The sequence below is a fragment of the Channa argus genome, chromosome 12, assembly GCF_033026475.1.
Source record: "Channa argus isolate prfri chromosome 12, Channa argus male v1.0, whole genome shotgun sequence".
Lineage (NCBI taxonomy): Eukaryota > Metazoa > Chordata > Actinopteri > Anabantiformes > Channidae > Channa > Channa argus.
Window position 1 is genome coordinate 1,902,796 of NC_090208.1, and position 22,831 is coordinate 1,925,626.

The window sequence follows — 22,831 nt, forward strand, 5'->3', positions numbered from 1 at the left end:
TAAAACCGAGATACATCACTGTGTCCAGCTGCTGCTCACTTGTCTTTTTTCTTTGGTCGTTTAGTTATTAATCAGAAAACAGTTACAAGTTTCTGTGTCACCATCAAACATTTAGTTTTCCACCAAAAACATTACTGAAAAAGAAAACTTCCAAAACTTTCTCATTAAAGGTCAAAAATCACATTATTCAAACAGTCACAGAATCATATCTGCTTTTCTAATTCCATAGTTGTATCCAGTGTTCACAACCTCCTCCCTAAACTATAATCAAACAAATATAATTTTAACAGAATAAATATATCAAAAAACTTTCTCATAAACTTAATTTCACACTTAGCTTCTCTTTCTTCTTCTCTTTCTGACTGTGAAAATCATTTCCCTTCATAATTTATAATTATTGATTTAAAAACCACACTTCCGCCTTAACAAAAGCTTTTTAAATTTTGATCCACATCAACAGTTAAACTGATTTTTTTAAATCTACTAATATGTTTGCATACTGTCATTACTGATCTGAAAAACATTTTACTAAAAATAAACACACATCACAGTCAAATTTGCAGAATCTTAAGCTTCCTGTATCTACACATTTCTGCTTTTACTTTTTAAGTCTTTAACCACATGTTGCCACGGTAACAGCTGATCCAGATCCACAGTATACCAGAATAAAGCAGAAACCGATCAGTCGAATGAAACCTGCACAGATTTGAATTTCACACCTGGAGCAGGAGACATTTTCACTACATACAGAGAGAGGGAGGAGGGAGTGGGGTGAGACTAAAGGGGGAGTCACCTCCAGTCTCAGGTATCACCTCTCCCCCTGGGCCCTCTGTGTCTCTGTCTTTTCTCTCTTTGTCAGGAGGTGTCAACGGTGCAGAACAAAACAGCTACAGGACGACAGGAAAGGGGGAAGGGGAGAAAGGGGGGACAGAGGAGGAGAAGAGAGACGGGGGTGAAGAGGTAAAGTAAGGGGGAGTGGAGAGGAGGAGGCAAGGAGGGGAAAATGAGAAAGGAAATTTTCTAAAAAAGGAGTGAAAGATGTGATAAAGGAGGCAAGAGGAGAAATAGGAGGGAACGATGGGAAGAGAACTAGAGATGAAGAGAAGGAAAGGAGGAAAGGAGGGAACGAATGATAGGGCAGAGTAAGGACAGAGGGTTGAAGGGAGCAGAGGAATTGAGAAGGTAGAGAGGATGAAAGGTGGAAAGGAGAGTATGGAGGTAGGAAGGAGCGATGGAAAAGAAACAAAGAGTAAAAGAGAGATGCAGCGTGGGAAAGTGTCACCTGTCTGTCAAAGGCTGATGGTGGGAAACAAAGACAAGGCCAGGAAGAGAGGGTCTGACAGACAGGTGAGAGTCCCGCCTCCAACCATAGAGATGGAAAAAGGAGGGAAAAGGAGGAGACGAGGGGAATAACAAAGATATTAACATCCCGAAAAAACGTGGATCATTTCCCGTTTCAATAATGTGATTCAAGAGCCTGCAGTAAAACAGATCTGAAGTTTACAGGTGCTTTTGATTGGGGCTACTGCTCCTTTACTGGCGTCTGCGAAACCGTGACTGTTAAGCTTCACGTTTGTTAATAAAGATTATAGATATCAAAGCACAGGGAGGGAGAGTCCACACCTCACTGCAACTTCCCTTTCTCCTCAATCCTGGAGCACTTTGGTTTTTATCTGTCGTAAAAAGTTTTTCTGTATAAACAGAATTTGTTTGAACTGATGATACTTTTGTCCTAGTAAAATGTATTTGTACAAGGGTATTTCTACACCGTGGTACTTATTCTTTCATCATAATAAATCATGGCTCAGTCTCCAGGCTGGGACATCTAAGCTTGGAGCCTCTGTTCTTCGGTGGTGGACAGGGAGACAGACAAAGAGCTGTAAATGTGGATCTGACTCCAGCTGCTGGACTCTGTGGGGAACTACACCCAGACCAGACCAGACTTGTCCCAGTGTGGGCTCAGTCTGCAGCAGGTTTAAACACAGTGAACTTTTGAGTCCAGTTCCTTCACTCATCAGGACTCAACCAGAACACAGGACTCTGTCCCCCTTTATGCAGGATGTGCCCTCCCCCCCCCTTCCCCCTGCGGACCATCACCACTGTGACCTCAGGACAATAAAGGTTAAAGCAGGAAGGAGCAGAACCAGCTGCATTCATGTTTGAACTCCATAAACATATAAACATTGTTTTTCACTTAAATCTTGGCTCATTATGCAGGAAAAGGACTTTTAACCAGAGTATTTCCTCAACTTTTCAAATTGTCGTTTAACAGTAAAGAAGAACAAGGACCAGGAGTCTGACAGAGCCAACCAAACCTGAAACAAAGTGTTTCATCAGGAACAAAACTCACAGACTGCACAGCATCAGTCTGAATAACAACAAGAGGACGACGTGGACAGAGTGAAAACTTTATTAACACAACTAAACAGACGTGAGGACACAGCTGAACAACTGAAAGCTCAGTGTGTGGAGAACTTTGGCAGCTGGTTCCCCAGTATGACCCGTCTCTCCACCCCTTCCTCAGAGATGGAGGCCAGTCTGACCACACCCCCGCTGGAACCGTCTCTCTCCATCGCCAAGGACAGAGCTGAGGGAGGCACAGACAGACAGGTGAAGGAGACAGTCTGACAGTAAAAACAGTCAGTGGACTCCAGGTCCCAGCATGCCTTGCAGCAGCAGCACGTACCTGCAGCGGTCAGCTCCAGACACTCCTCTTTGCTCAGTCCTGGTTTGTAGTTGGAGTCCATGAAGCCATAGATGTAGGTGCTGCCACTTCCGCCCACCGACACCGGCTGCCTCACCATCATCCCACCAATAGGAACGCAGTACACCTGAGGGGAGACAGGTTTAAATCAGCTGCTTGAAAATTTCTTCTTGTTCAGGCTCAAGGTTTGCAGTTGTGTTTTGTCAGTCTGTCTTTGTCTTTACTCAAACTAACAGCAGTGGGACAACAGCGCCGCCTGCTGGAGAGTTTACAGACATACAGTGTCTATTTTCAGGGTTGGACAAAAGAAAAACAGCAGCACAGAAGAGACCATTTAATAATGTTAATTAAAGACTTTAAACTGTCTCTGTGTTTTATTCAGACTGTATTATTGTGCTGTCTATATTACAGTACAGTAGACAGGTCCCGCATTGTTACCTGTCCCCCCTTCCTCCGGTCCCAGCCAGCCACCAGGATCCCAGCCATCAGCTCCTCCCTGTAGCGGTAGCAGCTCGCTCTGAACAGGTTGGCAGCCGTCTCCACCAGTGGGGGCTCATCCAACTCGATGCTGAATGAGGGGTGTGAGGGGGCAGAACCACAGACACACACACACAAAACACATACACATGAAGCACCACATCTGGATTGGACTCTGAGGCTGTCAGTCAAACTGAGGCGTTACCTGTGGAAGCCGAGCTGGTAGGTGACCACGTCAGCGACAGCCTGAGTGTCTGCAGCTGATCCAGACCTGAAACAGAGACCCACATGGTCAACTACAGGAGAAACAGGTTCTGAGCTCGTTCTATGTTCCTGGGTCTCTTAAAATGTTTCCAACAAAAATCTATAGAAAGGGTTTGGATCCGTAGAGATTCCTTATCTGCTGAAAACCTCAACATCTCTATGTAAAAAGGTCTTCTTATTAAGACCTGTTAGTTAAAAAGGTTCTGGGTTTTCCAAAAAACCACAGGTATGTGTTAAATCTTTCCAATCTTCCTAAGAGCAATTACCCTCTGGCAGAGTAAAACCTAATATTATTCTTAGAAGGTCTGTCAGTTGTAGTTTAAAGGTTCTATAGTGTCCGATTAACATTAAGAGTGGGGACTTTTAGTTGAATAGAAGAAAGAAGGTAAGGACAGAAAGAGACGAGGAGGTCACTGACCTGCAGCAGAAGATCCGGTCATGGATTGGAGTCAGTTTGTCTGTGACTCTGTTGGCGATGTAGGCTCTGAGAGACAGATGGGTGAAGACAGACAGGCTTAACTCAGCGTTTACTAGAACACAGTGAAATCATCGCCATCCCGTATCTTTGTATTAACACGTACCCGGTGGTGGTGCGAGAGTCTGCCCCAATCACCACTCCTCCATTGTACTCCACCGCCATGATGGTGGTCTGACAGACAGATAGGTGGAGAGACAGGTCACACAAGACACATTATTAACAGTAAATATTTATAAGGATAAAAAACAATGGATACTGAAGATTTTAAAAAATAACACCAATTCTTAACTTTAAGTGTCTGAAACAGATTATTCACAACTAGCTGATAATGCTGTGCTACTTTTGCTGAAGTGCGATTTTTAATCCAGGCTTTGAGCTGTAATGGAGCTTTGCCTGTTATAATCGGCAGTAGATTGCTTTTTATTATTAAACAGAAATTTGTTTTAAAAAACATCAGTGTCCATCAGACAATCTGCCAATAAAGTATTTTGATTACGGATGGACTGCTGAGCCCATTATCGGACAGGACGGTTATTCCACTGGTAGGAAACCACAGTGTTTTAGCCCGTCCGATAATGTATATATGAGCATTTGTTATTGTTAGCGAGCTCCTCGTCACTGTCTCACTCCCCAAATCCTTCCTCTTCTTAGATCTAGCTTCTGATTTAGACTCTCCAATATGTATCCACCCAGTCCCGTTTGGTCCGGTTCTGTCTCCTTCTGGGCTGAACTTTAACAAACGTTAAACCAGAGTTACCGTTAGCCGCTGTTAGCTGCTGCAGAACTGCTGTCTCATTCAGCTGATGTTCACTGTTAAGAAAACGCTCCTTCGGGACAGAACCGGAGCCGGAATGGTCTTTTCTGGACCCATATCTCCTGTACTCACCCCGGTGCTGACTTCCTGGCTGGTCCATTCCGGAACCAGGTCGTTTTTAGAAGAAATCTGCTGGCCGAAGTACGGCATCATTGTGGCTGCGGCCGCCATCTTGTCTCGATTTGTTTTAACTGAACACGACAGGAGCTGTTCGTGAGCGCCGCTCTGATTTAACGTTTAACACGTTTAACTGTGAACGTAGTGTGTTATCTGCGGACAAAATCCCATACGACAATGTCCAGATAAATGTCATAATATAGTTTTGTTTCGTTTTTCTTACACAAATCTAACTTTGTAAAACTCCACAAAACCCGCTGTGTTCTGGCATGTAAGAGGACAGCTCTGCTCCGGGGTCCTGCGAGAACAGGAAGATAAGGTAAACACAGCCGCTCACTCGAAAATTCTTTTTAAATTAAAAACCTTATTTTAAAGGGGAACTTTCTAAATGTTTCACTGGGATTTGTAGATTTTTAACGTACTTGTTTAACGTATTGTTACGTTTAAATGACGCTGTAATAGAGTTTAAGCACATTTGCTTGATCTGTGTACTGACCTGTATCCCGACATTAACTCTTAATAGCTACAACATATACATATGATAGAAAACATATTTATATGATCTAAATGATCATATTTCGTTAGCTCGGTACGGAAACAGCTGACTGGTGTTTCTCTTTATTTCAGATGACGGTCCACAACTTGTACATATTCGACCGCAATGGAAACTGTCTGTATTATAACGAGTGGAACCGTAAGAAGCAGGCGGGGATCTCCAAGGACGAGGTGAATAAACACTGAATAAAATAAGGACATTCAGTTTTATGTCCATGTGAAGTTAACCCCTGTGTATGTGTCTCTGCAGGAGTATAAACTGATGTACGGGATGCTCTTCTCCATCCGATCCTTCGTCAGCAAGATGTCTCCTCTGGACATGTATCCTTCACATCACCTGTCCAATTGTTTTTGTATCTGCCTGTCTCCACCTGTCTGTGGTCCTTAACGACCCCTCTGTCATCAGGAAAGACGGGTTCCTGTCTTTTCAGACTAGTAAGTATCGTCTGCACTACTACGAGACTCCGAGTGGCTTGAAGTTCGTCATGAACACGGACCTGTCAGTGCCCACCGCCAGAGAGACTCTGCAGAGTATTTACAGCAATGTAAGACATATTGACAGAATAACAGAGGTCTGATTTTAGCACGAATACAGAGAACCACTGTTAATAAATATCAATAATATATGGAAACTATTTAATCAATGTGAGGATTGTTTTGTTTTTTGTTACCTTTGTCCATTTTGTGGAAACTCCTCACTGTCCTGTTACTTTAATGTCGCTGCAGAATTTCCTCCACAGCTGTTGCACTTTTACTGGTATTAAAAACCTTTTAATATTTTAGCCAGATTGATCATGAAACAGATGGTAAATTTAATTATATTTTCTATTAAAACCTTGAGGTTGATGGAATAGAAACAGATAGAACAGTTACTGTTACCAGACTTTTTTTATGAAGGGGCGGAAGTTTTAAATTCGATTTTATCAATATTTTATTTTGCTAAACTAACCTGATTTGTTTCTGTCTCTGTGTCTCTCAGCTGTACGTGGAGTACATCGTGAAGAACCCGGTGTGTGTCTTGGGTCAGAGTTTGGACAGTGAACTGTTCAGCAGCCGATTGGACGCCTTCATCAAAGCGCTGCCCTACTACAGCCCGAGAGCCGCATAACATTTATACAACAGATACACAACATGTATACACTCACTAACACACACCCAGTTTTGTTGTATTTATTGTGAACATAAAGCAGTTTGTTTTGTATCTTTGTTTTCTGTGTAACTGAGCAGGAAACATTAAACTGATGTTAAACCAATGTTTCATCGCTGTCATTTAACATAAAAACCAACATATGAGTTTAGTTTTGTCTCACTGAGAAGCTGTGCTTTATTCAACTCACTGAGAATATGTGATGTTAAGTGAATCAAATAATCTGTCTTGTCCACTTCTCGGAGACAAACTGACTAACAAACAGCTGGAGCAGCAGTCCCTCACAGCGTCCTCTCAGGTAGCCTAGCCTATTCAATTATGTCCTCTGTTGTGGACTTTTGTTTTCGATCTAAATCGTTTGACTCATTTGAGCTACCCTACCAAATACTGATGTGCTGATTAAAGGACATGCTGACCTTTCCAATGATCTGTGGATATGTGCTTTGGTCAGATTAGGGGAACGTTATTTTCGTGCTGTGAAAAAATTGGAAACTGCAGCCAAACTCTCTCTCTCTCTTTCTTTCTCTCTCTCTCTCTCTAGAGTGGCTCTGCCATGAATTGGTTGTACATGGTGACTTGGGATGGCACCTGAGTGCCTTTAATCTTTTGGAAGGAAAAGAAGGAATTAATTGATCAATGCAAAATTAAAGTTGATATACAGCACAGGCTTAACCCAGGTGTTTATCAGGTCTTAAAAATCCTACTCCTCTCACAGTGGTCACAGTGATTTCTGATAGTGAGGTGGCCCCATGTCTGTTGAAGTGTAATAAAACAACCTTTTTTTGTCTCACTGCACTGTTTTTTCAAAACCATTTTAAAGTCCACAATCCTAGTAGCAGGTTGTAGTAGACTTGATGCTCCGCACACTAGAGCCTAATTATTTCATATTTAATAATAATTTATGTGAGTAGGAAACACACAATATGGAATGGCTGTGTGTCTCTGTATGTCTGCATGTGTCAGTCCTGTGATGGACTGTCGGCCTGTCACCTGCCTTTTGAATAATGACGGCTGGAATTGGCTACAGCACCTGGCAGCTCTAGACAAGAGAAGCAGGCTGCTGATGGTTGAAACACAAGTTTAGGTGACATTTGTTATATAGACATTGAGAAAACAAATTCCAACCGTAATTAAAATGAAAGTTATGCATGATGCTGGAACATTAAGCAGGAGTTCTTATTAGTTTAAGTCAAAATCATAACACACATCAGTGCAAAATGAGAACATGCGGTCACCTGAGCAGATGGACTTAAACCCTTCACTTATTCAGTACAAACACATGAGTTTGTTTCTGACAATTTGGGAACATTACAGTAATAAAATGTGGGCTGGATTTTCACTTTACACATTGGTGTATATATATATCAGTTATTAACTGTCTCTTCCTGCATCTTTGCTGTCTCTTGCTGTGTACTGTTATTGACCATTTCAACATTGTAAAATTTGAAATGACTAAATTTGCCAGATGCCTGATTAGAACAGCTGACTGGCTAACAGGTCATTTACTGTTCACTACTGACTCTTCAAAGGTGTCAAAAAACAAGGTAATACCCTGGAAACGGTCCCCAGATTCCTGCTATGAAATACTAAATGTATATTTGCCCATTTGAAATAAATTCCAACGTGTGACAACAGTAGTGAAATGAATTAGCCTTCGAGGTATTTGTTTTGATGTTAAGACATATTGTTCTGTGAATATTAAAACGTTCTCAGCAGTCAAAGATTGTCCTACATTATAGTCTGGACCAAAATCTGAATTTTAGATTACAACCTAGGTGTAGGTGTTTTATATACCTCTAAATTTACAGTTATGGTTATTGTTTTATTAATCTAGATGTGGCAAATGTGCTCACTTGTCAATTGAATTTTAGTTAATTGACGCAGCAAAGGGTAAATCACAGGGAGCTTGAGCAGGGACAAGGGAGACTATAGAGAGTACAGGCGGAGGATTAGAGAGGTTTATGTTCACTGTGAAGTCCACACTGACACTGCTCAACTGATCAGAAGCTGGCTCCACTGTGGTCATAAAGGGATGGAGGTGTACTGTAGGCTAAAACATTTAAATGATGCTCAGTAGGTACAAAGGGGCCCAAAGTGAGCCAAGAAAATATGCCCCACACCATTAAACCACTGGCAGCCTGAACTGCTGATGCAAGGAAAGAGAAATCCATGCTTTCAAACTGTGACCAACCATCTGAATGTAACAGCTGCCATGTGTGTTCACAGATGCTCTTCTGTCCACCTCAGTTGGAACTAGCAGTAAATTCAGTCACTGTTGCCTTTCTATCATCTTGAAGCAGTCCAGCCATTCTCCTCTGACCTCTGGCATCAAGATGACATTGTCACCCAGAGAACAGCTGCTCACTGGATATTTTCTCGTTTTTTAGACCGTTCTCAGTGAACCCTAGAGATGGTTGTGTGTGAAAATCCCCCAGATCAACAATTTCTGAAATACTCTGTCCTGCACCAACCACCATGTCACATAAAATGTCACTCAAATCACCCTTCCTCCCTGTTTTGATCATCACTTTGAACTCTAGCATGAATGTATTTAGTTGTTGGCCTGTGATTGGCTCATTAGACATTTGCGTGTAGGAGCAGTTGAACAGCACCTCATTGCATGAGGCCTGTAAACATGATGTGAGCTGGTGGACAAACCCAGTGGTAGGAGACTGAAACGCTGAACTGCAGTGTTTCTCTGTTGACCCTATCTGGGGACCTTTGTTGTAGACCCCACCCCTCTCTCTGTCACCTCGATTCCTACCTGAATACAGTGACTGTGAAATGGCATCACACCATGTTAACTGCTGGTGAAGCAGCGCCATCTTGTGATCAGTGTGGTGTGTTTACCATCGCCTGCTGCAGTGGTTGCAATGGGTCACCTGCACATCTTTAGTTTTGCTAAAAAGTTGTTTAAATCCTATATGTAAGACAACAGAAGCTAAAGGACCACACACAAATTCAGATATATCAGCAAAAAGTCAGACAGCATTTTACAAAGGTGAGTTTGCATGTTCTCCCAGTGTCTGTGTTGGTCTCCAGGTGCTTGGAGATGCAAAGATCTGCAGGCCAGATGTATTGGAAACTACATATTGCTAATTAGGGAGTTTATCTCTGTCTCTATCTGTGATAGAATTGTCACCTGTAAAGGTTGTACATGGTCTCTTATCCAATGTTAGCTGGGATGGAACCTGACTGCCTTTAATGTTTAGGAAGCAAAAAAAGGAATTGCTTGATCAATGCAAGATTTAAATAAAGGTGACATACAGTACAGGCTTAACAGACCACAGTGCTCACAGTGATTTCTGATAGTGAATTGGCCCCATGTCTGTTATACAGAATTAAAAACTGAAGTGTAATAAGACTAAATTTTTTTTCCTCTCATTGTGACCAACTGTCGGCCTGTCACCAGTGTATCCTGCCTGTTGGATTGTCTACAGCATCCTGCAGCCCTAGAAGCTGGATGCTGATGGATGGAACACAAGTTTTAAATCTTTAAAAAATCTTTTAAAAAAGTGGCTTTGGCTAAAAGCTTCTGCCAAATGACTAAATGTGAATGTAACAATTGTAAATCCTGTAGAGAATATTTATATTTGATTACATGTCATTGTTATTTATGTGCACGTGCTACACTTTGAGTTGTGAATGAACTACACATTTTAGTGGAAAAACTAGCCTTACATTGTAAAATAATTATTGCTTGTGTGACTGGGGATATATAGATAGATGAGGAAAAATTTGTTCTCAGGAGTTTTTATTGAGAAAAACAATTTGTTCAAGTGCTTTGGGATTTAATCAGTTTCTTCTTTTGCTTAAAACCTCTTCAGCTTTGGAGAGTATTCTGTCACAGGGAACAGATGTTGCAGGGATGGATAGATATTTCTTAACAAGATTGAACAGATCCTAAATGATGCATCTCATTAAACTGGGCTGCACCAAATCAAACTGCTCCCGCACATGTGAACTCGTTCTCTTTCGCGCTCCATTTAAAAAAAATCTCCCAAAATTCTCTGTTTCTCTCTGTCTATATCTCCGTCTCACAAACCCACAGGATCAGGCCACTTTGAGGCGTTTTTATAGCGTCAGCGAGTGAGATTGGGGATCAGCCTGAACTCATTTGAATGATTTAACAGTTATGTTCCGTGGCCCCGGCGGTGAGCCGCGCAAATTTGAAACCTTCTATTTAACGAATACGACACAACCACGTGACATGGACACGTTGACACAGGCTTCAAACCATTCGAAACGGAAGTGTTGTAAGAATTGAAGCGCATGCGCCGTTTCGTTCCCGCCCCTCCCTGGTCCGCCTCGCTTTGAGCGTGGTGGGATTTCAGTGGATTGAAGGAGAAAGGGTCACATCGGAACTTGGACCCTTGCTATCTTCTGGTCATGGGGGCTAAACTGAAATAATAGAAGATTCGGAAGAGATGATTAACATGGCGAGCGACGAGATCTATACCAACTTCACGAGGCTGCGTTATTTCAGTAATGGCGGACGACTGACGCATCCAGTAAACCCCGTTAGACAAAATGGCAGCAGCTGCGTCGCTGCACGAATGCGATGCTTTCAGCGCTTTTTTGACGGTAAGACAAATAAAATATTTTTACGTTCAATAATGTTGGATTGAAAGAGGCACATTGGGTAAATGAAGGGGGCTGAAGCGGAAGCACGGTGTTATATCTCCGAGTATTACGTTTCAAAGCTGCAGAACGGGCCGCGCTGTAACGTTAAGCCGCGTTCAGAGAGACGTCACCATAGAGTTAACAGCTGCTTTTTATTCAGGGCGGATGAATTCGAAGCTAAACGTCAGATACAAGAAAGTTCTACAAAGATTCCTAGGTTTGGATTCACCGTTAGGTGCAAAGTTAAAGGAAATCTAAGTTAAACTGTTAGTATTCTGAATGGATGAATGGATTCTGGAAACGATAATATCTGAAATCTATTTTTAAATCGATGAAAAGGTTAAAATTTGCCATTTGGTTTACAGTTACAAAAAGGTTGGATAACATTCATAACAAGATGTGTAAGTCGCTTTGGATAAAAGCGTCTGCTAATGGCTAACTGTAATTAAAAGGGGGCCTGGTGGATCAGTGGTAGAGCAATGGTTGAGATGCAGGAGGCAGCGGGTTCAAATCCTGCCCAGCCACCTAAAATGGGAGGGTTGCGACACAAAGGGCATCCAGCCTAAAAACTCCTACCAAATCAATGTGCGGAACTCAGCCCGCTGAGGCGAACACTGAAGGGACAAGTTGACAGCCTTGACTTACCATTCTAGTACTTTTGGAGGGTTCTGTATAACAAACACTCAACACTAAATTCTTGTTTTTTGACCTTTAAATACTGTAAATGTTACTGATCACAGGTGCCTTTTTTTTGGCTTCTGAAAAGGTGTGAATACATAATCCACATAGGTCCTTACAGTTTAAAACCATACAAGCTCACACAGACACATTATAGATGCTTTATAGAAAATAAAGCCCCTTCAGGGCTGGTTTCTATTAGGTAAAAGAATGAGCAAAGGACCTGTAAAACAGATGAACTGACGGTTATTTCTGTGCTTCAACAAGTAAAGGTTTAATTTCCTGTTTGGGCAGTTTGACTCATTTTGAGAGCTGTTACAAAGCTGCATACTTGCACAGTGTTTCAATCGGAAAGTTCGGAAAAAATTTTTATCTTTTCGACTTATCACGCTAGTTCAGTGTCGCCACAGCGGATCGTTGTCCACATGTTGATTTGGCACAGTTTTTATGCCCTTCTTGACACAACCCTCCCCAATTTCTACTTGGACCGGCACTGCACAGCTGGGGAGGGGAAAGGGCGGTTCAGGGTTCAGTGTCTTGCCCAGAGACACTTTGACATATAGCCAGGACCGGGGATTGGACAGCTGACCCTGTGGTCCGTGGACGACTGCCTTTACCAATTAAGCTTCAGCCGCCCCTTTGTTTATTTATTTAAATAAACTAGTCAAATTCTTAAATAATTTAACTAATTCTTTTAATACCTATTGGAATACGTGGATAATTTTTACCGTCAGTTCCTCATTCTAAAAGTATTAAACGCTGCAAGCAGGATTCGAACCTGCGAAGGGAAACCCTAATGGAGCTTGAGTCCATCGCCTTAACCACTCGGCCATTGCAGCGGTTTATAATGAAATAAAAACATTTTCCTTATTAAGTGTGTTATAACTGGGGTAGGAGATTTGAGAGCAGTCATTTCCTCAGGTAGATTTCTTGTGAGGAACACAGATTTGTTGGCCATATTTTAGGGTGAACAAATCCACCCTTCAGCGCTTGTTTCTATTACGTAAAAGAGCGAGAAAAGCACCTTTATAAAACAGTTTAACTGACGGTTATTTCTGTGCTTCGACAAGTAAAGGTTTAATTTCCTGTTTGGGCAGTTTGACTCATTTTGAGAGCTGTTTCAAAGCTGCATACTTGCACAGTGTTTCAATCGGAAAGTTGCTGCAGCTGTGATCAAACTGAAATGACAACTCCTAGTTGTGGAATTACTGAGCAGCATGGATGTAAAAGTAACTCAAGTAAATTTATTATTTAATTACTTAATAAAACCCAATGTTCTCTTATTCTTCTCTCAACAGCTGTAGTAGGAGCTCTTGAGAGGAAACATACTATTTTAGAGTTATATTTTTTTCGAAGTGTCTGTCAAATAGTTACAGTTAGTCTGTGCTATGGTTCAATTCAGTTCAACTTAATTTATATAGCGCTAATTCACAACAAAGTCATCTCAAGGCACTTTATTCTGTAAAGTCAAGACTATAAAGATGTATAGAGAAAACCCAAGAATTCCTTCTTGAGCAGCACTAGACAACAGTGGAGAGGAAAACTCCCTCTAAAGAAACCTCCAGCAGAACCAGGCTCAGGGTGGGCGGCCATCTGCGTTGACCGGTTAGGGTGAGAGGAGAGGAGACAGGGACAAGAGGAGGAAAGGAGCTCAGTGCATTGGGGGGTGGGTCCCCCAGCAGTCTAAGCCTATGGCAGCATAACTATAACTAACTATAAGCTTTATTAAAGAGGAAGGTTTTGAGCCTAGACTTAAAAGTAGAGAGGGTGTCTGCTTCCTGAATCTGAACTGGGAGCTGGTTCCACAAGAGAGGAGCTTGATAGCTAAAGGCTCTACCTCCCATTCTACTTTTGGAAATTCTGGGAACCAAAAGTAGGCCTGCATTCTGAGAGCGAAGTGGTCTACTGGGATGATATGGTGCTATGAGGTCTTCTATATATGATGGAGCCTGACCATTCAGAGCTTTATATGTAAGAAGCAGGGTTTTAAATTCTATTCTAGATTTAATGGGAAGCCAATGGAGAGAAGCTAGTGAAGGTGAAATATGATCTCTCTTGCTAGTTCCAGTCAGCACTCTTGCTGCAGCATTTTGGATTAATTGCAGGCTCTTTAGTTACTGGGGCATCATGAAAGTAGGGAATTACAGTAGTCCAACCTAGAAGTAACAAATGCATGGACCAGTTTTTCGGCATCACTTTGAGACAGGATGCTCCTAATTTTGGCAATGTTCCGTAGGTGGAAGAAGGCTGTTCTAGAGATTTGTTTTATATGTGAGTTAAAGGACAGATCCTGATCAAAAATAACTCCAAGGTTTCTTGCAGTAGTACTTTATACAGTTATGATTTATGTATGAGTTATTCATTTATTTACTTATTTTTAAGGGAAAAAGAATGGAAAGAATCGAATATCATCATATTATTAAGTTTAAAATTCCGATTAGCCAGGACACTTGACATTTATTTTTTTGTGTTGGATCTTTATTGTAGTTCTGTGGATCAGCTACCAACAGGTGTGTCACACGCTTTAACATTGTCCCTGGTTTCCTCCTCATCTGTCTGCTCTCTGTCCTTCACTACAGGTTACTTAAGTTCTGCAACACCTCCTGCTGGACCATGGATGCTGGCCACTTCTCTTGTGTTTGGCTTCTTTCTGTAGGATCTGCTACCCTCATCCTTTTGAACACCCACCGTGTTTACGTTGTTTGAGCAGCATCATCATCATCATGATGTGCTCATGTGCAGTATCAAGTGAGGCAAATTAGTTCAAACACATTATGCTACATCTTCTGTTATGCTCGACACCATGTGAAATCTCACATGGTTCTTAATTTTCCATGACTAATCTAATAAAGAGAAATTGGTCTAAAATAAAACAATTTTAAATTTTGCAGATTCTGCACATGTATCAAACAAGCACAGCAAACAACCAATCACAATCATTCTTGACCAGTTTAGAAAAAGTTAGTAAACAATCTATGTAATGATTTCATAGGTAAAACTTTGTCCACACTACTGTCATGGTGAGTAAACTTGTGTATAAACTACTTTAATTCCCCTCCAAAATCCTTTCAGAACAGCAGTCACAGAGCTCCTCTGCATATGTATTTAGTACTAAAAGCAGTAACATTGCCTGTGTTGTGCATGAATGGGCTTAAAAACCTTTACTCGCATGTGAGTGTTATCACACGGTGAATAACGTGAGCAGCAAATACTTTGTTTGCTCAATGTGTCAGTCACCAGCTCTCTGTCATACATTTCCTTAGTGAGGACAGTGCAGAGAGTAGGTCAGTTGTATTTCAACTACAAACCTCCCCAATTATTGTTTTTCCACCTTGAGCTATTCAAGTAAGCTAGTTAGTTGAAATTCCTGTATGTTTCGATTCGATTCGAAATGTGTTGCAGAAAGATGATATTGCAATGTAAGTCTTCCTTCAGTATCGTGCAGCACTAATCTTTAGTGTCCGTCCCTCATAGTCAGGTCGTGAATTGTAGAAAACATTTGAATTCAGTCCTTTGGTAAAAGGATTAAGCAGACTACCTCCTTGCTCATGGTGATACTCCAAAGTACTTGTACTTAGACGATTTTCTCCGATTTATTCTTTAAGTATTGATTTGGGAAAGTTGATCTTTTTTTGCTGGCACTGACTCAGACGACCTGTAAATACTGTAAATGCAACTGTAAAGTGTATAAGTTATTATTTTTTAATAAAAAAAGTGAGTACACTAAATCTTTTTGTGTTTATTTTTTCTTTAATTTTATTGTAAACAAAACAGTTGTTGCAGAGATGCACAACTTACTGAAATGTAAAGGTTTTTGGGGTTTTTGGTACTTGAGTAATTTCTACTCAATACATTTCAAAGTTTTTATTAATCACTGTCCATGTTTTGACAGCTTGTTCCAGAGCAGGTTTAACACATCAGATTGAAAACACTGATTAATTGCATCACTATTTGTGTATTAGTGATAAAGTGCAGTGGATATGAGAATTATTGTATTTAAAATTGCACAAAGATTAGATGATTGCTGACAGTTCACTGCAGCTCAAAATACTTGATGAATGGTTTTCAAAATGCAGCTCTCTGTTGTCCTTCATTAGAGAAAATCCACTCCCAGTTAAATATTGTCCATTATCTTTAATGAACATTTCATTCAGACTGATCTTGAAAAACTGATCAATAGAATGTCACAGATTTATCAGGCAGGTATTGAGAAAAGTGAAGTTTAGCATGCAAATTTGATTTTATCATTATTCTTTGCTTAAATATAATTAAAAATGAATAAATTTTTGTGTTGTGATCAGTTTACAACCATTTGAATGAAATGAAAAAACAGATCTACAAAAAATTGTTTCAAAATCTTTTTCTCTCATTATCTGTTGGATCAGTGGTAGAGCATAAGGCTGGGATTTAGAAGACAGGGTTCGAATCCCACCCCACCAGATGTAGCCTCCCCACCCAGCCACCAAGGGCGACCCTGGTGCTGCTCCTGATCCTGGATAAAATGGCAGGGTTGTGGCAGGAAGAGCATTCACAAGCTGAAAGCTGGTGATCTTAGTGAAAAGCACAAAATCTAGACCAATCAAGATCTGTTTGCTTCAGATCAAAATCAACTGCAATTTAAAATAATGCTTCAAAAAGTATATATATATAAATATATATATTTTAGATTTAAGGTAACTTCAGACAGTTTTTATCATGGTATAGATGAAGTTAGTAGGAACATTTCCTACCTTGCCTCTTTTACCACCGGCTGGAGCAAGATCTTCAGTACATCTTTCCTGTATATCATCTCCTAGTGTACAGGAAACAAACTGTATAACAACTCAAGGTTACGTTTTGTTGTGCTCTTTCTTTTCAAATCGACAATGTGGATGCCATCTGGGAGCTTTGATGTTTCCTCTGAATTTTTTTTAGCATGGTTCTCATGTCTGCCTGTTTCTCTCCACATTCAACCTTGAATTGACTTTGTTCAATTTCTTTAAAAACACCCTCAAGAATTGACTCGGACACTCCTGGAATGGATGTAGTCCTCCTGGAATAAGTCAAATTATACCCAGGAGATTCTGGGATACTTTTAAGAAAAAGGTTCTGACAAAAATTGACCTTTGAATCCTTCAAATCAAATGAAATGTGATTGACTGATTTTTGACTTGTTTGTCCGACCTTCACTGTTCACTCTGCTTTACAGGAAGTCACAGAAACACCTGCTTTATATTGGATTTGGTGACCTTTAATAAAATATCACTAGATAAATAAATTACATTGAGTTTGGATGGAATTTGTTTTTGTTTTCGTAATGTTCCTCAGTTTGACTAGAAAACTATTAAAATGCTGGAAGTAGCAATTAGCTGCAGTACCAATTGGCTGTGAGAGCTCAGGGCATCATGGGAAACATTCTAACATAGTTGGTTCAGATGATGAATCAGCAACATGGTGCTTATAGATGTTGTCCACATGACGGTGAAGTGAACACTTGTGTTTTGTACTAGAGAATCTCTGACTTACACCAGAGACAAAATCTATTAATATGAAGCAGAGATGTAGTTTTCTGTAATGTGATCATTTCACATCTAATGTGCTATTGTTGTCAGTAGATGTCAGTATGGGACCATGCATCTTCACAAATACCCACAACCAGCACTGTGCTTATTGCCAAATTCGTTTCTGGGTGAGTTGGTGCTTAAAAGCAGGAAATTATACAAATTAAGAAAAACAAAAACAACAAATCGAATGTGAATGAGATGAAACATTGTAAAACGCTTTGGATAAAAGTGCAAAATAAGTGGCCATTTACCAATATGAACAATAATATATAGAAATAATGAGCAACACACAACGTTTAATGATGAGTGGCATGTAAAGTGCCCATATTTAGAACGTGTAAAGATGTTTTAGACCTGACGAAGTATCAGTGACAGATCAATAATGAAATACACTCTCTTTCCTCCGAACACTAATTATAAATGTATTCATATCGTTTGATATCAAATCACATCTGGTCAGCTAATTTAAAGGCCCACAGAAACACACTGGCTGAGATTTGAATGTAAATCGTACATTCATGTAAAATATGAGTCATATGGAGGTGAAAGGTTTTATTTATTTTATGTGGATAAGACTTAAAAGTATGTGAATATTTCTGTTACTTCCTCTACAGACAGGAGCTCCACATCATTTTGAAAAGTTCAAAGCAACTGTTTGTTTGAGCGGCCATATGTCATGACCTCGTCATGACCTCAGGCCATGACGAGGTCATGACAGTTTTTCAGAATTACGTTGGTCCCGCTGTCTAGTTCATCCTATAATGACCTTTCCCCAACCTCTACCACCATTTTCCTTATCCAACACCTCATGAAAACTACTTTCATGTCTTCTTTTGTGGTGGAGCCTCAGAAAATAGCTGAGCTCTCATTTAACGCAAAGAATCAACATGTTAAATTACATAACACACTTCTGTCCCCTCTGCTCAGCCCAATGTGTCCACCTGTCAGAGACAAACTGACTAACTGACTCAGCAGTGGCTGAAGCAACTGTGCCTCAGTGTGCCCTCAACATAGACGGACACATCAGGACACCGTGCTACTGCGCCACAGACTGTTGCTCTGTTTGTTTAAATTGGTCTTTTGTATAAAACATTTCCTGTGTCCAAGTGTCTGTTCAGATGTCAGAGTGGGGACCAATTTTAGGGAAGACAGACAGAAATACATCATCTCATGGTTATAAAGCGAGGATGAGTGAGGACAGTCCTGATCTGTGAGGACCAGTGAACACATCTCAGAGGGGGTCCCCGGATGCACATGTGCACTGTAATCCCTGTGGTCAGATAATCTGTAATCCCAGTGTAAAACATACTGACAGCAACAGCTGCAGACACACATCAGCACTGATACGACTTCCTGTTTTATTGTTAGTACATTTTTCTTAATCTTTAACTTTCCATGGGTTCGTGATCCGACTCTATCGACGTTGCCGTCATCCTCATGTCCTCATACACAAACATTAAATCTGTCCTAAAGGAAGCATCCCTGATGTGAATCTGACAGGAAGCGTTGGATTAATGTGATGGAGAGATGATCTGATGGATTAGGGAAAAAAGCACAACAGAGGAGCAGATTAAATCTGATGTATCCATATATTCAGTGTGTTCTCTCATGATTCAAGTAGTTGGGTAGAATTTAGAACTCAGTCTGAAACTGATCGGACATTATCTGGTATTTTGACCAGTTTATAAAATATGAATGACAGTGTAATCTCTTCTCTTTAAAGGACAAAGTCCCAGTTTTCCCTGCTCTTCCTCTTGTTTCTGGTGGAGAGTAAAAGACAATTTCCTAACATGATTTTAATCATTTAAGCATATAACTGCATCCAAATACTGATGTGAAGTCAGTATCACCGAAAATCAAATGGACTAAAGTTTCAGTCCAAAAATCCTGATCAGAGTCTGTGGACAAACTGTTGCAGAATTATCAAATTGATCCCAAAGAGACAAAAAAGTCTTATTATGTCTCCTTCTGTCTGGGCATCCTAAGCCCATTTTCTGAGAAACCAAACAACTGTGAGCCTGAAACCTGCTGGACGATGATCTGAGCCTCAGTGGTTCTGGTACAAAGCCTCAGGTTACAGGTTGACATCAGAACATCAGCGATAGTTGATCACAGGATGTAGAGACACAAGAAGACGGTTTAATCTATCAGATTATCGACGTTTCCCTTTCCCCGAAAAGATAAACCGCTGTGTGTGTGTGTGTGTGTGAGGGAGATTAGAGCGGGATAGATTTGGTTTGTGGCCAAGAGGCCGGTATCTGACATCTGCACACAGAGTTTGGTATTTTGGAGCTGCAGGTTTTTAATCCTGGTGGTCGGTCGTTAGTGATATCTGAGCTCTGATTGGTGGGATTAGAGCAACCGGATTAATGTGAGGACAGCTGCAGCAGAGACACACGGAGACCGAGGTGGACGGACACAGTGGGCAGCGGGACATCAGACCTCTGAACAGGTACGTCTCTGACTGTGTGACTGTGTCTGTTTAACACGTTTATTATCAGTTTGTAAGTGGATTTAACTCTGAAGTACATGAAGAAAACACCTCAGTCTGCTCACCTGCACTTTTTCTTTTCCAGTATTTCTTACTACATCACTTAGTTTGTTGGTTTGTGTATTTATCCTTTAAACTCAAGCGTTTTTCTTCGTGCAGTTGCATCATTGCATCAATAATACCATAATATTTATCGTTATGTGAACTGAGTACTTTACTTTTTGGCACTTCAGCTTTATTTTGCTCTTCTTCTTCCCCTGAGCTGAATCCTGTGTATGAAGTGAGATTAAACTATGCTTAGTTTATAGATGAAAAATAATCACAATGATACGAACAAGACCACAGAGACACACGACAACTGAAACATGTAATAAAAAAACAACAACCAACAGTTACAAAAGTTACTAAAACGAGATTAAAATTAGAAACTGAAAAAAAACAAAAAAAGAACAAAAAACTAATGTATACAGATGAAAAAAACAGCCAAAAAGTGACAATATAAACCCACTACACTACTCCACTGGCTTTAGTTTAGCATATTTTTTTGTTTATTGTGAATTCGTGTAGAACTGAGTATCTAAAGTAAAACTAAAAGTACTTTTGTTTCCTTGTGTACATTATAAATATTTATTTATTGTAGTTTTTTTACCGTATCATCAGCAACATTGACTTGCTGTCATGATTAGAATTAACATCCCTGCCAACATTAATCCATTTGCTCCTGCAGTCTCAGCCATGTTTGCGGGCCGGGCCTCAGCGGCTGGAGCCGCCGTCGGGCCGTCCCCAGCGGTGACAGGAGGAAAAGGCGGGAAGTTCTCAGTGGAGGAGCTTTACGGGTTCAACAAGAAGCCGAAGGTGAACAGAGGGAATTCTGGGAAACCAGACAAGGGAGATGCGAAGAAAGAATCGAAGGAGAAAGAGGAGTCGGCACTGGCCACGCAGATCCTGGAGGCCGCCAGGAGGCTGATGGAGCGACGGCGGCTGGAGATTTACCTGAAGGAGTGTGACGTCACCATGGAGCAGAGCCTCATGCCCTACAGGTGAGACACGTGTTAGGTACCGGTGAGGTGAAATGGTTAAATCCAGCAAATATATCCTCATGTTAGTTTAGGTGTTTGACACACTTTGGTAACTTCACCAGTTTTAGTGTGTGTGTGAGTTAAAGTCATGTAAGTCTCCATCAGATGGTTGGATTTTTTGGATGTGGATGTAGTAACAGAGTCTGACCACAGGAGGATGCTGACGTTCTGGCAGTAATACAGACTGAACTCCATTCAATTTTTTTCCTGCTTTTATTTTGTTATTTTCTACTACTTTACATTTAACAGTTACTTCTGTTCATGTAATATGACCTCTCTTCTTCTCTATCTCCAATTTTCTAAGTAACCCTAACATATGTTCTACTGTTCTACATGGTTCCACTGGCAGCTGACACTAGTCAGACTAAAAGACTCTGCTCCAGTTGTCCATCAGCACAGTGTGTGTGTGTGTGTTCTGCAGACTGTGTATTTCATCTTATTTTAACCCACTATAAAAGTTGAAGCAGCATTAATCTTTCAATCTGCTTCAGCACAGTATAAGAATATACACTGATCCACAGCTACACAGTACTGTGATAAACACACGCAGTAATACCCAGACACTCAGATCAGTTATATCAGAATAAACACAGTGCCTTCATGGTACTTCCACGTTTGTGTACTTCCTCCTGAAATCGTTTTCCTTCAAGCTTCAGTTGCAGGTTGATTGTCTCAGATAAATTGAATTGCTGCATACACTTAAACCAAACCATCATTATCACATGAAAAAGCATATGGATGGAATCCATTTATCTGGTTTTGTGTTTCCCAGCAGAAGGTGAACAGACTAAACTTGCTGTCTGATTGGACGAGCTGCTCGATTGTCGGCTTCCTGAAGCTTTTTTCTGGAGCAAACCTCAGGGTGATAATCCACATGTGTCTGCACTAATCAACCTGCTTCCATGTGTGTGGAGATAATAATCACTGACCCTGTCTAAAGGCAGATAGAGCTCTGCCTGTTTTCATTATGTTTTTATTGGTTTTACTAGACCAAGTGTGTGTGTGCGTGTGTGTGTTCAGCCGGCAGCAACACCCGGGGACAATACAAGATCAATACTGATCAGTAAAGGGACTGATGTGAGTCCACAGAGTTTCCCGAAGATGTTTTCCAGCAGAGGTGCTGTAAATTGTGCTCTAACATGTTGGTGGAGAAGAAGCTTTAACGACCTCGTTAGACTCATTATGGATCAGGTTAGTTGTGCATGTGCAAGTGAACGTCCCAAACAAACGGTCCCTCATTAAATCCTGACTTCACTGAGCTCTGCTCCTCCACAGTCTCCACTAGACATAGTTCACAAAAAGCAGATTTTCTGTTTCTGATTAATAAGAAATATGTATAATAATAAAATGCTCTGCCCAGAACTATGACCTGCACTGACCAAAGGAAACAACAGTGATGTTCATTTTGTGCTAAAACAATACAGAGCAAACAGTGAATGATGAGAAAATAAAGACATTCACCAAAGTTTGGATTAAAACACCAGATTAGTGCCACTTCTTCAATTTCTTAAAATTAGACACTGATAAGAGTAAACTTACATTTAAAACTTCATATTTCTGATAGAAGTTCTGCATTGGAGTTGATGAATAAACGAAAACGGTTGTAGGACACGACTCAACATTTTTAATCAGATTAACTTTACATTGTGTATTTCAATTACACTCAAACCTGATAAAATATTAAAGTCAAAGACATTTTGTTTGATTTTTCAGAATTGAGTTCAAAATATGCAACTGATAAAACAATAGTAAACACAGGAGATTTAAATGAGTATTTATTTTCCACACACTAAGATGTGTGTGTGTGTTGGGGGCACACACACACACCACAAACTGGTGTTCTGTGCTGTAGCGGATCGTT

General features: G+C 40.6%; 2 protein-coding genes, 1 long non-coding RNA gene and 1 other non-coding gene across 4 annotated transcripts; 2 read left to right on the forward strand and 2 right to left on the reverse strand.

The window, feature by feature from the left end:
• Positions 1-2,396: 2,396 nt before the first annotated feature.
• Positions 2,397-4,943, reverse strand: psmb6 (proteasome 20S subunit beta 6). Its single transcript, XM_067525119.1, has 7 exons — positions 4,810-4,943; positions 4,027-4,094; positions 3,864-3,929; positions 3,387-3,452; positions 3,143-3,272; positions 2,687-2,831; positions 2,397-2,587 (listed from the first exon to the last, which is right to left on the reverse strand). Exons 1-7 carry the CDS (start codon positions 4,906-4,908, stop codon positions 2,460-2,462), a joined length of 702 nt encoding a protein of 233 aa, XP_067381220.1. The 5' UTR covers positions 4,909-4,943; the 3' UTR covers positions 2,397-2,459.
• A 90-nt stretch (positions 4,944-5,033) lies between these two features.
• Positions 5,034-6,662, forward strand: trappc1 (trafficking protein particle complex subunit 1). Its single transcript, XM_067525120.1, has 5 exons — positions 5,034-5,173; positions 5,482-5,580; positions 5,660-5,730; positions 5,816-5,954; positions 6,389-6,662. Exons 2-5 carry the CDS (start codon positions 5,482-5,484, stop codon positions 6,515-6,517), a joined length of 438 nt encoding a protein of 145 aa, XP_067381221.1. The 5' UTR covers positions 5,034-5,173; the 3' UTR covers positions 6,518-6,662.
• A 3,967-nt stretch (positions 6,663-10,629) lies between these two features.
• On the forward strand, positions 10,630-15,585 carry LOC137137982 (uncharacterized). Its single transcript, XR_010915877.1, has 2 exons — positions 10,630-11,140; positions 14,437-15,585. It is a non-coding gene; the product is annotated as an uncharacterized lncRNA (long non-coding RNA).
• trnal-caa (transfer RNA leucine (anticodon CAA)) lies at positions 12,615-12,696 on the reverse strand. Its single transcript has one exon. It is a non-coding gene; the product is annotated as a tRNA-Leu (tRNA).
• Positions 15,586-22,831: the final 7,246 nt, after the last annotated feature.

Coding starts and splice junctions, on each gene's coding strand:
- psmb6 (XM_067525119.1), bottom strand. CDS start 4,908: ATGGCGGCCGCAGCCACAATGATGCCGTACTTCGGCCAGCAGATTTCT. Junction 4,095..4,809: donor GCCAGGAAGTCAGCACCGGG/GTGAGTACAGGA, acceptor TCTGTCTGTCAG/ACCACCATCATGGCGGTGGA. Junction 2,832..3,142: donor ACCGGAGGAAGGGGGGACAG/GTAACAATGCGG, acceptor GTCTCCCCTCAG/GTGTACTGCGTTCCTATTGG.
- trappc1 (XM_067525120.1), top strand. CDS start 5,482: ATGACGGTCCACAACTTGTACATATTCGACCGCAATGGAAACTGTCTG. Junction 5,731..5,815: donor AAGATGTCTCCTCTGGACAT/GTATCCTTCACA, acceptor CTCTGTCATCAG/GAAAGACGGGTTCCTGTCTT. Junction 5,955..6,388: donor TGCAGAGTATTTACAGCAAT/GTAAGACATATT, acceptor TGTGTCTCTCAG/CTGTACGTGGAGTACATCGT.